This window comes from Dermacentor variabilis, chromosome 1, assembly GCF_050947875.1.
Source record: "Dermacentor variabilis isolate Ectoservices chromosome 1, ASM5094787v1, whole genome shotgun sequence".
Lineage (NCBI taxonomy): Eukaryota > Metazoa > Arthropoda > Arachnida > Ixodida > Ixodidae > Dermacentor > Dermacentor variabilis.
The window spans coordinates 289095546-289110610 of record NC_134568.1 but is presented as its reverse complement, the minus strand read 5'-3'; the positions used below and the strand labels follow the sequence as shown (position 1 = coordinate 289110610).

The following is a 15065-nucleotide window of genomic DNA, read 5'->3' as shown; positions in this document are numbered from 1 at the left end:
GACGACACTAGCTTCTGTTGCATTGTAATTTTTTGATCCGACATCTACAATGTTTTAACAATGTCTCAAACATCTGTGCATGCTCAGGAGTGCATGTTGTTTTTATGATCATGTTCAACTTATATCAAGTGCAGCTTTTTGCTTTTGTCCATCAGTGTTTTGACAGCGTATCTTACTTATTCCGAGCAATCTTTCCCATTATGTGGAGTTTTTCCTCTCAAAAGAGCATGCAGTCGATTTCAGGCTGACCTTCGGCATAAGTTTGATTAGCAGCCTAGTCTCTTACTTTTTGTACACCGCCTCTGTGAATGACCTTATTTTTTGCTGTACAGTACTGTACAACACTACATTATTGTTCAATATGGTACAAGTAAAAAGCACGCAAAGGCTCCAGTGCCAGTTCAAGGCACACAACTAGACCACCTTGCTTGCACAAAAAATTGGTGGTGCCGCAACATTCATATGGGTACGGGTTACCTGCGAAGCTGTTAGCTAAGCTGAACACATGGGCTGCTTATATTATGAAATAATACATTTTTTTCATACGGCACCACACTACGCTGACACAAGCGCTGCCGCGGTCACCGCACCTCGCATGCATCTGTGGCAACCACTGCGTCAGCTGCTCCGGTGCCTTTTATGTGCGTGACATAAGCACAGAAGCACAGGCCACGTGTACAGGTGCCATTGCTGCACTCTTTCCTCGTCTCATTATTCGTCACAGGAATTAAATCAAAGTGCATGAAGGCCAACTTGCTACGCTAAGTGCACTTTCTTATATAGTGTTTTTCTCACAACACCGAATTTATGGGATTCTATTTGGACCCAAGATATTAAACTTGTTTTTGGAAGTTGGCGAAGTGCTCGAAGCCTGCTTCACCTCCACTGTGGGTTGGCCCGGTATTGCACTGTCTCCAGGATCGGCCCATGCATTCCTGCCCATGCACTGATATGGATTTAAGCCAGCCAGGGTGCCCACCCTGGGAACGCATGCAGGGGAGGCATACGGGGGCTAGAGCTAAACAGCTTTGCAGTAAAAAGCTGATCGAATGCTGAGGAGGCTTGTGCATGTTCCCTAACCTAACAACCATTGCTTCAAGAGCCTAAAGAATCCAGTAAAAAAAGAACATGGTGCTTTCTGCTGTAAAAACAGAAGTCCACAAAGCATTGCCATTTATTTGTCAGGTGACTACGTTGATGATGCGGCTGCCATCATCAAGCCTATATGCCTGATGGCGCTAGTCCAGTCTCTTCTTCCACCGAGGGGCTCTGTGAGTACTGTCCACTACATGGCTCCCCCCTTAGCGATGAAGGCACTGCCACGAAGCGGTTTAAGTTGTGGAGGTGGCACTGCCAGAGTCTAGATGAGCTGGCTTCAAGCAGTTAATCGAAATTGTCTTTTCATGCTTGCTGACAAGAAGTGTGAAAAACTTGGCGTCACGGGTGAGGACTTCGAAGGGACTGTCGTAAGGAGCTTGTAAATGAGCGCGAGTATCGTGTGGATGGATAAATATGTGACTGCTATGAAGTAAAGATGGGCTCATGTAAACATTTCTGTGGTTGTTACGTAGCTGTGGTGGTATAACAGTAGCCATTGTAATGCGAAGGCGGTCGGCGTAAGATTGTAGGTCAGCAGATGATGGTTATGAGGCGAAGAACTCGCAGAGTATGTGAAGTGTCGTGCTGAAAACGAGTTCTGCTGAGGAACACTGTGCATCTGCTTTCAGAGCTGTCATGTCATTAATCAGGTTATCGAGAAATCCACAAAGTACAATAAGCCTCTGTATGGCTTTCACAGATTACAAAAAGGCATTTGATTCAGTAGAGATGCCAGCAGTCATAAAGGCATTACGTAGTCAAGTAGTACTGAAAGCTTACGTAAATATCTTGGAAAATATCTACAGAGGTTCTATAGCTACTTAAATTCTACACAAGAAAAGCAAGAAGATACCTATAAAGAAAGGGGTCAGACAGGGAGACAATCTTTCCAATGCTATTTCCACTTTCCATGCGTGCTTCCATGCGTGCTTTCCACTGCGTGCTTCGAAGCAGTATTCAAGCTATTGAACTGGAAAGGCTTAGGAGTAAAGACCGACGGCAAATATCTCGGCAAACTTCGGTTTGCCGATGATATTGTTGTATTCTGCAGCAATGAAGACTAGTTACAACGAATGATTGAGGACCTTAACAGGGAGAGAGTAAAGGTGGGATTGAAGATTAATATGCAGAAGACAAAGGTAATGATGAATAGCTGAGCAAAGGAACAAGAGTTCAGGATCGCCAGTCAGCCTCTAGAGTCTGTGAAGTCTGTTTACCTAGGTCAACTAATCACAGGAGGCCCTAATCATGAGAAGGAAATTCATAGAAAAATAAAAATGGGCTGGATCGCATACGGCAGACATTGTCAGCTCCTGACTGGAAGCTTACCATTGTCATTGAAAAGGAAGGTGTACAATCATTGCATTTTACTGGTGTTGACATACGCGCAGAAACTTGGAGACAGACAAAGAAGCTTGAGAACAAGTTAAGGACCTTGCAAAGAGCGATGGAATAAAATGCTAGGCATAATGTTAAGAGACGGAAAGAGAGCAGTTTGGACCAGAGAGCAAACGGGTATAGCTGATATTCTAATTGACATTAAGAGGGAAAAATGGCGCTGGGCAGGTCATGTACTGCACAGGTTTGATAACCGTTGGACCATTAGGTTTGCAGAATGCATACCAAGAGAAGGGAAATGCAGTTGAGGGCGGCAGAAGACTAGGTGGAGCAATGAAATTAGGAAATTTGCAGGTACTCGTTGGAATCGGTTGGCGCAAGACAGGGCTAATTGGAGGTCGCAGGAAGAGGCCTTCGTCCTGCAGTGGACTTAAAATAGGCTGATCATGATGACGATGTATATATATGTTACGACTAATGCATTTTGAAATAAAACCTTAACATGCGAAAGCACCGATAATGAGCATGTTTCTAATGCTAAGGAAAGAGTTAAAGCTGCAAAGGGGCCGATCACGGCACTTATTGGATTACTAGGCGGTGTGGCATGTAGGTGAGTCAAACATTTTGCTAGTTTCCCTGCAGTGCATGCATTTCACATGTGGAGGAATTGTATGGAATCGAATTTATTGTCTGTGCTCTCTTGCTGCAGGAATGCACTTTAGCCCAACAACCACTCAATACAGTCCACTTTGTGTGTACATGCATATTCACACATTCTTTGGGTGAGAGAGCATTCTCTTTGCATTGACGAATAGTCGGTGGTGAAAAGGTATGTAAATTGAAGTGTGCAAGTTTGCATGCTTGGGAACTATGCCACAGCGAAAAACATGGGACACCCTTGGCGCGCGAATTGCAGTTAATGCCAACGAGCATATAACCTGTAAGCATTTGATTGAATTTACATTTCACAAAAAAGGTCCATACATTTGACTGTATAACTTGGCACCTTTTATCATAAAGTTTGACTTGATAGACACAGGCCCTTCATTTATGTAACCTCAGTCAGGCTTGCTTGTTCCAATGGTCCTGCTTGCAAATCACTTAAGATTGTGTGGATTCAGCCTCGCATGCAATTTCATGGACTCTAAAGCAGTTGGAATTGCATGTGATTATAACTTGATCATTCTCCCATGCTTTGATTCAGTGGTACTCATTCTTCCCAGTACTCACTTGGGCTCAATTCAGACTTGTGCCCACTCATACTGATTGGGGGTAACTGGATCAATCTCTCGCAGTGATTGTCATAGCAGGAATGACAGGGGACAAAAAAAAAAGGGCTGTGGGGTTACTTTTTCTCCTATATCATTTTACACTCAACTGTGGCAATTCATGTTTTACCAACTAACCAAACAATCGACTACTATACAAGTGTTAGATGAGTCAGAGTGAGTTCACTGACCTATGTAGTTACTACTGTTTCGTAGAAAGGATGGGATTAGTGAACTAGTCACAAGGGCACATAAAGGTGTTAAGAGCGGGGAATAAATTTGCCTTTCCATATAAAGCCCATGGAAAAAGGTTTATTTAAGGCTTATGAGCACGTCGGCATTTATGAAACAGACATTTTCCTCCGCAGAGAGGTTGAAAGTGTCATAATCGCCTTATGGTCAGCATTTTTGTTGGTTTCTCATAGAGCTTGCTTAGTTGCTGATCTCTAGTGTTGCGCTAGGAACTACAGGGTTAGTCAGAAGTTGTATCTCTGGGTATTTTTTTCTCGGGCAGAGTCGGGTGCACTGAATTAAGGAAAGAAAAAGATTCAAAACCCACCAAGTCTGATGCTCAAGGGGTAGTCCTCCCTGGGCAAATGTTTAATGCACCAGACGAGCATTGATTGAAAGATTGTAATTTTGGATGCTGAGTGAGTGAACTAGTCTGGACAGCACTGCAGGCAAAGGGAGAACAGTATATAAGGCAGTTTTATTTTTTATTATAGGTTTTATGTGTTCATTGCTTTTGAGGGCACTTGTATGTAATGGAATTACAAGGGGTTATTAAAGTAGAAAGGTCGGGAAGTTGGTAAATGTTCATAATGCTAACAGTGCAATAAAAAAAAAGACGACGGACGGAGTGAAGCAAACACAGGTTTCTTTCACCCCGTCTGTTGTTTTTCGCGCTGTTACCATTATGAATACAAAGGGTTAAGAGTGTCAGTTAGTCCCGACTGTAAAAGAATGCAAGCACTTTAACGGCATGACATTGACAGTAGGGATAGCAGGGATCTAGCATTATTGCAAAGCAAGTGCTCAAGATGGCTCCTTGTATATACAGGGGATTATATTCCTTCGGTAATACACAAAGAAGGCCAGAAATAGGTGTGGGTTAATTTGTTCGTTTGAGTGCTATGCCCTTTGCAATGTCTTGGTGGGGAGGCATTCAAGGTGTGGTGGTATGTAATGCAGAGCAGATGCGGTCTTCTCGATTGATCACTTCCAGGGTATCTGCTGCATTGCCTCATTGGCACAATGGCCATTCTGCCATCTGACTTGGCCAGTCTGTGTCCACTGTCACATTTCGCAGTTGGCACATTTCTTGGCAATTTTTGTTGTATGGAGTGTGTGGAAAGCTTTAGGACTTCACACAGCCTCTGCATAATCTTTGGAGGTGACTATTAAGTTGAATCAATGCAGATCCTTGTTTAGTTTTTGCCTTGTGTACTTTTAATGCGATTTGCATTCTTGGGATCCTTTATATACTTTCTGGTAACTGTCTGTTTTCCCGCCAGCTTGGATCATTGGGTAGTCCATGGTCTGATGGGTAGAGTGTCGGGCAGTTGTGCTAAGCGAACCGATTTTGAAACAATTCATCGGACCAACTTGGGCCACTGAGTATGCACCATTGGATATGTACTACTCTTCAATGGCAAAAGAGAAACCCTTTAAACTTTATCTGGTGAATCCACATCTTTTATATTCAGACAATCGTGTCTGGATATATATTCACACTTGCTATGCACCTACTTCGCAGCAGTGCCACTATATGGTGCAGCATGTAGTGGGAAGTGCAAGAGAGGAGCTCGGCTGCATACATGCCTCGTACGGTGCGTCACTGCACTGATAATGCGTTAGCATTCTTAGGTTACTTCGAGCACTTTCTTGGGGCTAAGTATGTTTGTATGTATAACCATTTTCCCCCTAACCTGGATCACTGTGTAGTCCATGGACAAATGGTTAGAGCCTCAGGCTTCTGTGCTGAGGGAAAAGAGTCTGCAACCAACAGTCTCTCTCCCTCGCTTGCCGTACTCTCAGTGCCATATACTTAGTAACCCAAGTTGGTGAGAGGTTCATTGAAGAGCAGCACATACATAGTGCTTTCATGGCACAGCTCGCTAAAATATTGGCGTGAAAGGCACTCATTGAAAAGCGGCACATGCCCAGTGCATTTGTGCCACAGCCTAGTAATGCGTCTGGTTGCTGTCTTTGAGGAACCCTTGTGACATTCGTTTCCGCTTAGCATCGGAGAAATATAAGGGATATTTGTCATCATTTTAGAGTGGCACATTCCCAGTGGTACATACCTTGTTACCGAAGTTGGCGTCAAAGATCTTCATTGGAGAGGGGCACACACCTACTGGCACATACCCAGCATTCCAAATCGGCATCAGAGTTCCTTTGAGTAGCGGTACATGCCCCGTCCCACATCTACGTTGACCCATGTCGGTGTGAAAGAGGTTCATTGAAGAGTGGCACATATGTATGCACCAGCACATACTCGGTGACCCAAGTTGGTGTGATGGTTAGTTTCAAACCCTGTTACTTCAGCACAGCTGTACCCATTCCACCACCGACTACCCAGTGACCCAGGTAGAGGCGGGAAAACAGATATGAACATACATAGATACATAGATAGATGCTTACATAAATAGCCCCCGGAAAGTGTGGGAAGTGCCCCAAGAATACTAATGCACCAAAATATCCTTTTAATTTCTCCGATGCCAGGCGGAATCGAACCCACGTCACACGGTTTCCCAAAGCACAGCAATCCGACACTTTGAGGTTGCACCACAAATGCTCTGGGTATGTGCCGCCCTTAAATGGGCCTCTCGGCAACATGGGTCGCTGGGACTCTTCTATTATCAATCACTGACAGTCTCCGACTGCTGGAAGCTGCTGTGCCACATTCAATTGGGCTCGGACAGCTTTGGAACCTCTGCCCACTAGTCCGAGAATTGTCAGAAGCATGTTAGTTTTTTCACAGGCCAGAAGTTCCAGACTGCCCGCAAACTGTCGGAGATGTCAGCAGATTTTTGCTCAGACAAGCAGCTAGCAGATGATGGCTGTCAGAAAAAGATGCATATAGCATCTGTCACCTAGTTATAAAGGAAGACATGGGCTTCTGTGTACATTGCGCATTCCAGACAGCAAATATTGTACATTCAGTTATCATGTATCTTACTTTTGTGATGTGTGTGCCATCATGCAAGCTTTTCAGGAGTCGTGCAATCCTTCAGCTTTAGTCCTCTTTTTCTTTTCTTATGAGACGAGCACAGGAATCAAATGCACATGCTTGCTTTTCTTGATGTGTTTTGCAATATCTGTCATGCTTATTACTATATGTGTAGTAAAAAGGTGGATTTCATCTTGAGTTGAGTGAAAGTAGTGTGTGAGGAAGCATATCCTTGCATATGTGGCTGTTTCTCACTGCCAGCTGGGATGGCATACAATCGGAGGTTCTCCAATTGCTGTTCACACGTGTTCATCCCTTTTGTTGCCAAGTTCGAGCTCTTGCTTTTTGACATGCAGACAGTGTACAAGTGCTCTGTCCTAGGTGCCCATCGAGCCTTTCATAGTCCAGTCTCTTCTTCCACCGAGGGGCTCTGTGAGTACTGTCCACTACATGGCTCCCCCCTTAGCAATGAAGGCACTGCCGCAAAGCGATTTAAGTTGTGGAGGTGGCACTGCCAGAGTCTAGATGAGCTGGCTTCAAGCAGTTAATTGAAATTGTCTTTTCATGCTCGCTGACAAGAAGTGTGAAAAACTTGGCGTCACGGGTGAGGACTTGAGGATATCGGCCGACGCTTTCTCCGTGAACAGCGACGTGGTACGATTGCGAATTTGCTTATGTTCATGTGGGAATTCTGCTTAAATTTTGTAGGCAATGACAGAGCTTAACTACAGTGGTTAAGTGGCACAAAGAGCAAGTGTGTGACATAACTAGCGCTTTGCGAGCATGTTCTGTGCTCTCAGTGCATGCCATGTAAGCATTCCTGTTCTCTCTTTTGGCCAAAGTCAAAGAAGGTGCATTGTGGTAGTGGTGTTGCAAGATGTGAGTAAGTTTGACACTGTCAGATTTTCTCCAGTTTAGTAGGTTTCGTCAGTGGAGTTGCCATTTCTCATTCAATGTTCGTTCGAATCCTCCCTTGTTCTGCTTGGGCATTTGAGCCTTCGTGGGGAAGCAGTGGTGGCTGCCATTCAGCGTGACTTGACATCATGACACTGCTCATTAGCTGGTTGTACTATGGTTGTGGCACTGCCTACGATTACTGGTACTACTATTGCCTCTGTGGAGCGACCGGTCATTCCAAGTGCTCAATGTCTAGCGCAACCTTTAATAAAAACGAGGCGAGGCAAACTTTTAGCATTGCTCTCGTGAATTGTAGTTCGATTGAACATAGCCATTGTAGCTTTTGTGTGCACACTTGGTGCCTTGACAGATGTAAAATGCAAATGGGAGGGAATGTCACGCCAAGCAGCTAGCCTCGGCAAGCCAGCCTCCTATGATGCCGCCCCACAAAATTCTCTATTGAACAGTTCTGTGCGTTGAGTCTTCAGGAATAGGCCCTGCGCTGTTATTAGGCTTTTTAAGCCCTGTATAGTATGCAGTAGGTTTTAGTGGCACCCTAGTCTTCAGGAATAGGCCCTGTGCTGTTATTAGGCTTTTTAAGCCCTGTATAGTATGCAGTAGGTTTTAGTGGCACCCTAGTTGTGCGCGTGCTCCATTCTCCACACTCAACATAGAAAAATCATTGCTTTCGCATCATGTGGTAAGGGCCTGTTTCCCATGAGCCTTTCTTTTTCATTATTTTTATGACTGCTTCAAGATTATGTGATGCTCCCTCTTAGATCTTTTCCATCCTCCGTGTTTGATGCAGCATGATTGACAGTAAATACGGTTGTCAGCAGGGTCACTACTGAAATTGTGCATCTGCACTTATGGTAGGTATATAGTGTCATAGACAAAGCTACGGTTTATTTCATGGACCAAACAGGACTTCAGAAATTCTTAGCACCTAGCATTATGTCTGACACCTCAAAAAGCATTACAGTGAGCTGTACTGCCTGTGCTTCTATAGTAAATTGTGGATAAGTGGCGTTACATATAGTCAAGCTTATTTGTGCACAATTTCAGCAGGGAAAACTTATGTTTGCAAGGCAAGCCTTCATTTAGCACAGTGCTAGAAAGAAAGGACTGTGATGTATCCCTAACTGCCATAAATGCACATGTGCCACAGAAACAAAAGTGTGAGTGCACTGCACACACATGCACATGCACAAACAAGAATTTGCATATTCTCTAAAGACCCATTTTACACATTTTATCTTCAGGTGAACTAAATCCAGCCCTGCCAAGGTTGAGCATCGTACTTGGTTCTTACAAGACATTGTGGTGAACAAGAAATTAGGAAATTTCTTGTATAATAATGACTTTTGCAAACTTTTTCTAAATAATTTGTGTTTGTAATCCATCTGCATTTTCATAAGCATGGTATGAAGGTATCTTTGTCATTGATATGTTCAATTCAAGAGAAAATCTGAGTTAGAGTGAGCCTGGTTGAGTAGAATTTTCTTGAGTCTGGGTCCGAGTGAGTCAGGCTGATTATAGGTCTGTAGAGTCCGAGTCTGAGTGAGCCTGGCTGAGTAGTATTTTCGTGAATCTGAATCAAAATGAACCCAACTGGCTAGAATTTCGGTGAGTCTCGGTCCGAGTAAGCCCAGATCTGTTTAGATCTGGTGTGTTTGAAACCGAGTGAGCCTGGCTAAGTATAGTTCTGGTGTCCGAGTGATCTTGACTGAGCAGAATTTCAATGAGTCTGAGCTGAAAGCAACAGGGATTATTTGTGATTGAGTCTAAATGAGCTCTGTTTATTTTGCCTACCTATGGTGAAGTACCTAAAAGCAAAGCAGCATGGCACGCTTTGACGGTAGGAATGGCACTAGACAATCAGTGCTGTAAACTGAGCTCACGTATTGAGCAAATGGTTTATTTGAAATAATAGAAAATGTAAGGCAAGAGATGGATTATAGTGAGGGAGGGAGGGTAAAGCTTTTTGTGCTCAGGGTGAGGGAGGACGGTAAAGTTTTTTAAACATGAGGTTGAGGGAGGAAAACAAAATATAAGGTCATTTGCCTACCTCTGCTTAGGAGTGCTGCTTGGATGGAGCAGCGTGTCCAGAAAGAAGCACAAGAGAAAATCTAGGCTACTGCATGACGCGTTTCTTCTCAGTGTTCGCATAAACTGGTGTGCCATGTATTTCGGAGGCCACACGCATGCTTCACTAAAAACACGCTTGTGTTTTTAGTGAAACACAAATGGAGTCCTGCTGCAGTACATGCCTCGTTTATAACTTGTTTTGATGGTGGCAATATGTTGTGTCGTTATATTGATTCAATGCTAAAAGCATTACCCTCTGCAGTCATCACGAGATGTGTTCTGCTGAATTATTTTCATCACTAATCACATGAACGTCAACATTCATCTTGAGATGGGTTCTGCCGGAATATGCAGATTCCATTTCTCCCTTTGTGTGCCATCCTACTCCCCCCCCCCCCAAGGAAAAACTTGGTGGGGGCTTTGGCCTTGCTGCATAGTGAACTTGTATGAATTTACTAGTTTGTAGATGTGTTGCGTGTCTCAGTATTGTTACAGTTTACTAGTTTGGTGGTGGAGCAGGTTTTCAGTTGGAAGTTCTTGTGTCACTTTTCATTTTTTTACATGTTTGGAGATTGGAGTACTTAAAGGTCCCTGAAATGGTTTGGACAAATTTTGTACGTGCATAGAGTGCAGCTACAGTAAAACATTAGCACCACAATTTAAGTGAAGCATCTCATATTAAGAGAGCTACGGACGATTACAAATTGCCCTAGCCATGCCTTTTCTCCAAACTTGTTTGTTGAGTAATCGGCGCTAAGCTTTGCCTTCACTGGCTCTGCATCGTGATGTGATATCATGACGTCTACTTCAGGTTTTCTTGGAGCCAGTGCACAAAGCCTCTCCAACTATTCCTCTAGCTGCCTGGCTGTCGATCCCTCGCAAGAGCTATCCAAGCAACATGCGTTGTGAGCGTTCTGTCGCTGCACCGAGTGTGTCCAGTATTCCAGTGACTGCAGGCGAGCTGGCCATTTAGCGGATTGGTGGAGGCGTAAACTAAAGCCCCTCCACACAACTGCCACTCTGATGAAGGTGCTTTAGCGTAAATGTGGGCGTCCTGAGGGGCCTGCACGGTGCAGCCACCTGGTGGTGCAGAGCTTAACCAGCCAAACATAGACACGGCCGCCTGGATCGGTGCAGGCGACTGGGTTGCTACGGCTGACCCATTCAGACGGAGAGGGCGCAATTGTGAAAGGGGGCAAAGCCGCTTCTTTTACCGCAACACAGCACGTGCCTCTGACCTGTCAACTCCCTTGCCATGGCGCGTGCGAGATGGTTCAGGCCGCTTTTTAAATATTGCTTTATAAGAAACCGCGAGAAGTTGTGCTGAACAAAAAGCCACACAAAAGCACGGATAGCCCCTGCTGCTTCATTATTTTTTTTCCGCTCAAGCCTTTGTTGGGATGATGCTGCCCATAGAGAGTACACTCATGAGCCAAAGTTTGCGGAAAAATTGCTTCCATGCACCCAAGCACAGCATGCCAATGGAAAGCATACAAGCAAGAGAAGGCATTCGAGCTCTATCTGCTAGAAGGAATGCCGCCTGACAAACGAGGCAGCGCAGATTTTTTTTTTTTTTTTCTAGAATCCGTAGTTCGCGAACTCTAGTTTGACTTTTGGTGTCTGCGACTGCATATAGCTTGGGCAGCCAGGAAAAGCAGTGGGGGCAGGAGTCCACTTCAGGTGCCGGGGTCTTGGCGGACTAGGAACTGTAGTCGTCTGCTCATTACACTTCGTGAGCACCGACGCTACTGGCAAACCTATCATTGGGAAAGAAATCTTTCCTGCATATGGCTTAAGCCACGTTTGCTGGGGAATTTCATCTACTTGAAACTCGTGAAAGCTTAGATCAAGCTTTTTCTTGGTGCTTGACTTGCAGTATGGCATGCAGCAGTACGGCATGTATCTGAAAAATACAGTAAATTGCATGTGGAATCTCTGGCCAGATTATAAAAACAAATCGCTTGCCTCAAGTGAATGTGGTATAACAAGTGAAAATGCATATGAAAAAAATATATGCTAGCTGCACAGGGCCTTCAGCAGCAACACTTCCAAGGAATAGTTATTTGAGGCTTAAAGGAGAAGTCGCTTCAGAACCACTGATGCATCGCGGGAACTTCACAATGTAAAAGTGATGCACGTGCAAGCGCCCCAAATAATTAATTTGGCCGGCAAATCAGGTCGGAGAAAGTGTACTGCAAAATTATTATTACCATGGTGATGTCTGTAATGAAGACTTCTGTGAACATGGCGCTCGACCAGAGGACGTAGCCATGCAGTTACCACGATGATGAAATAGGTCTCTTTTGAAAAGCAAAAGCGAGCGCAAAAAAGAAAAAGACAAGCATGGTAAGGGAAAGCACTTAGGCACAGTGGCAACTCACTTGCCAAAATGTCTCAAGGAATATGCAATGTGCCACACAAGGTCACGTAAACACCCTGCCTGTGCCTTAGCTGCATCTCTATCGTATTATGCTACAAAGGACAACCCTCAATGTGTAAAGCAGACTTAAAAATATGACCACTTACCTTGATTCTTTTGCAGTTTCCTGTAGCTGTCAATACACTTCTGGGCCAATGATCAACTCGTCTTCACCATGTGGAAGAGGTCATATGCGCATATCTCCAAGCATCTCTACGGCCGCGGCGCCATCAGCAGGGGGTAGGGAGTACAGTGGCGCCCTGAGGCGCCCTGAGGTGCCCTGAGAAACTTCCTCAATTACATTTTTTCAATGGGGTGTGTGTTGAATGGCACAGCTGTAGCAACCCCTGCTGCGCGCGCCGATCCAGGCGGCCGTAACACAGAGCTGCTATTGCTGTAATCAAGTGTAAAACATCTTAAACATTTAAAAAGAGATGTTCACGATTACGCTCTTGCTGAAAATTTGCACCAGCAGTAAAGTGGAATACACTTAATTACTGCCATATTAGCTCTGTGTCTGGTTGAGCTCTGTATGACCAGGTGGCTGCACCATGCAGGCCATTCATGTTTGCGCCTCTGCTCAGCCGGTAAACCCCCCAGTATGCTTGCACTTGCGTTTACCCAAATACTGGACACATGAAAGCTCTCTGTTGTGGTAGTGATCCTCCGGCGTGAAGTGACAGCCACAAACGGGTAGATGCTGCCGCTGATCGCATACCGACTGTCCAATGCACTGCAGCCGCTCTGCTCGCATGTTGCCTTGCAGAGGGACTCGGATGTCGCAGCTTGACATGTCGCCGATCTCTAGATTTGCATCCCACAACATAATAAGGGTGATCCATGGTGCTCACAAAAAGAAAGATCAAGACCAACACTGACTGCAGATTGAGAAAGTTGTAACACAAGCAGACGTACAACACTTTCTATGTGCCAGAAGTGCTTGAATGTAGGGATAAATTCTTGTTGTGTATTTTCTTTCTGTTACTTTTGTTTTATAGAAACAAATTAACCAACCTTTCAACTATTACGAACGTTTGTTCATGATAGCAAAATTAGCGATGACCTGACCTGGGTATACCAGGTAGCTCGTCCAACTGACGTCATTTGGGCTAACTAGGTCGATTGTCAACTCAAGGGAGTGGCACCGCTGCAATCGGTATCGATGTACATTTTTAAAGCCGTATAATAAATTGCACGCTTTACGCAGAGCACTTAAATGCATTACTTTATGATGAAGGACCTACCCTAACAATTTAGTACCTTTGTACAATATTATCAAAATCGTTTCAGGGTCCCTTTAAGAACAATAAGTTAAGCGAATGCAGCCTACTTTTCTGTGTGCAGGCTGCTGCCGAGAAAGAGTCTGTGAACGTACCAGTGGTGTCTCAACCAGCAGAAATGACTGCAGCGTCACAACCTGATGCTGTCGAAACGCTGCAGAGAGTTACTGCTGAACATTACATGGACTACACAAGCTCAGTGCCTGATGTTAGTGTCTGCTTGTTTCCTCTGTTGCTTTTTATCCTACAAGCTACATGATGTTCCTAATCAGTTCTTGTAAGGTGGTAGTACCGTCAAAGTCGGTGAGCCCCCTTGCCCTTCTGTGCATTTTCTTCTCTCTCTTTTTTAGCTTCATTGCAAAGCCACCATCTAAGCAAATATCACTTTCAGGCTGTACGTGTACAATTGTGCTTGCAAATGAAATGCCTAAATAATCAGTCTTAACAAAAACAATGGCATCTTAAATGCACCTCGCACATATTGTGACATTTGTGATTGGACTTGTCTAGAATTTGTGCCAAGTCTGTTAGTGAAAAGAGTTATGAGTAGGTGTCTTGTGTGTTTTCTGTGATGCTACAATACAGTTGAACCTGTTTATAACAAAGTTGCAGCTGACCCAAAACTACCTTCGTTATATGTAATATTCATTATAAGCCAGCATATATGCTGATATTGACAACAAAAAGAAATATCAAATTTCGGTTTACTTTGTTATATCTAATGTTGTTATATGCTTCATTATATTGAGGTTTGGCTGTATGTCAGCATGTAGCTGGCTGTCTTTCTTTTTCGTTTTTTGATTGCAATGATTTGCGCGGCATGCTGTTTTTTGAGCACAGCTCATGTGAAACAGTTGATTAGGGTTATTGAATGTCAACTATTCTTTAAAGTTCAGGTGTGGATTCCATACTTTCGGGTACAACAAAAGTCAGCAAAATTTTAGGTTTCCAAGCCTCTTAGTGCTGCATGTTTTTGCTGATACTGAATCATTAGCATCAAGCCTATAGTATTTGGTATAAGTAATGCTTTCAATTCATCGGCTTTTCCCCGAGCCATCACATTCTGTAATGATCTTCCAGATACCATTATTTCAATCACTAAAGTGGCAGCCACATACACACAATATTCAAGCGACAAGCAACATGACATGCGTACCCTGTAGCACTCACGTTGCATCGTAGAGCAACCATATGGATGCAACAATACGAAAAAAAAAGTGAGAAATTTGCGTTGTTGTCCAAATAAATATTGTGCGTCCATAAAGAAGTTCCAGAGGTACCCCAAGGCCAATGTTTTAACCTAGGTGTACTTGATCTAGCTTTAAAATGCTGTCATCGCCAGTGGAAATTTGTTCCATGCTACCAGCGTAAAATGTCGTCACGCCATCTGGTGAGCAAAACTCTACTTTCGCGGCACTCGGTGGTGTCTCAGGCCTAGGAGCGTCAAAACAAACAACTGATCTCAGTAATAATGACAAGACAATGCAGATACTTTGTCCTCA

At 44.1% G+C, this 15065-nt stretch overlaps 1 protein-coding gene and 1 pseudogene across 4 annotated transcripts in view; both read left to right on the top strand.

Moving 5' to 3' along the window:
• Positions 1-15065, top strand: part of LOC142566901 (uncharacterized) — a 151203-nt gene that overhangs the window by 113869 nt on the left and 22269 nt on the right. For all 4 annotated transcript variants that reach the window (XM_075677802.1, XM_075677801.1, XM_075677803.1 and 1 more), the window contains exon 10: positions 13628-13771. In XM_075677802.1, the coding sequence (XP_075533917.1) occupies positions 13628-13771 (144 nt within the window). The remainder of the gene's footprint in view (positions 1-13627; positions 13772-15065) is intronic.
• On the top strand, positions 771-934 carry LOC142568151 (U2 spliceosomal RNA; annotated as a pseudogene).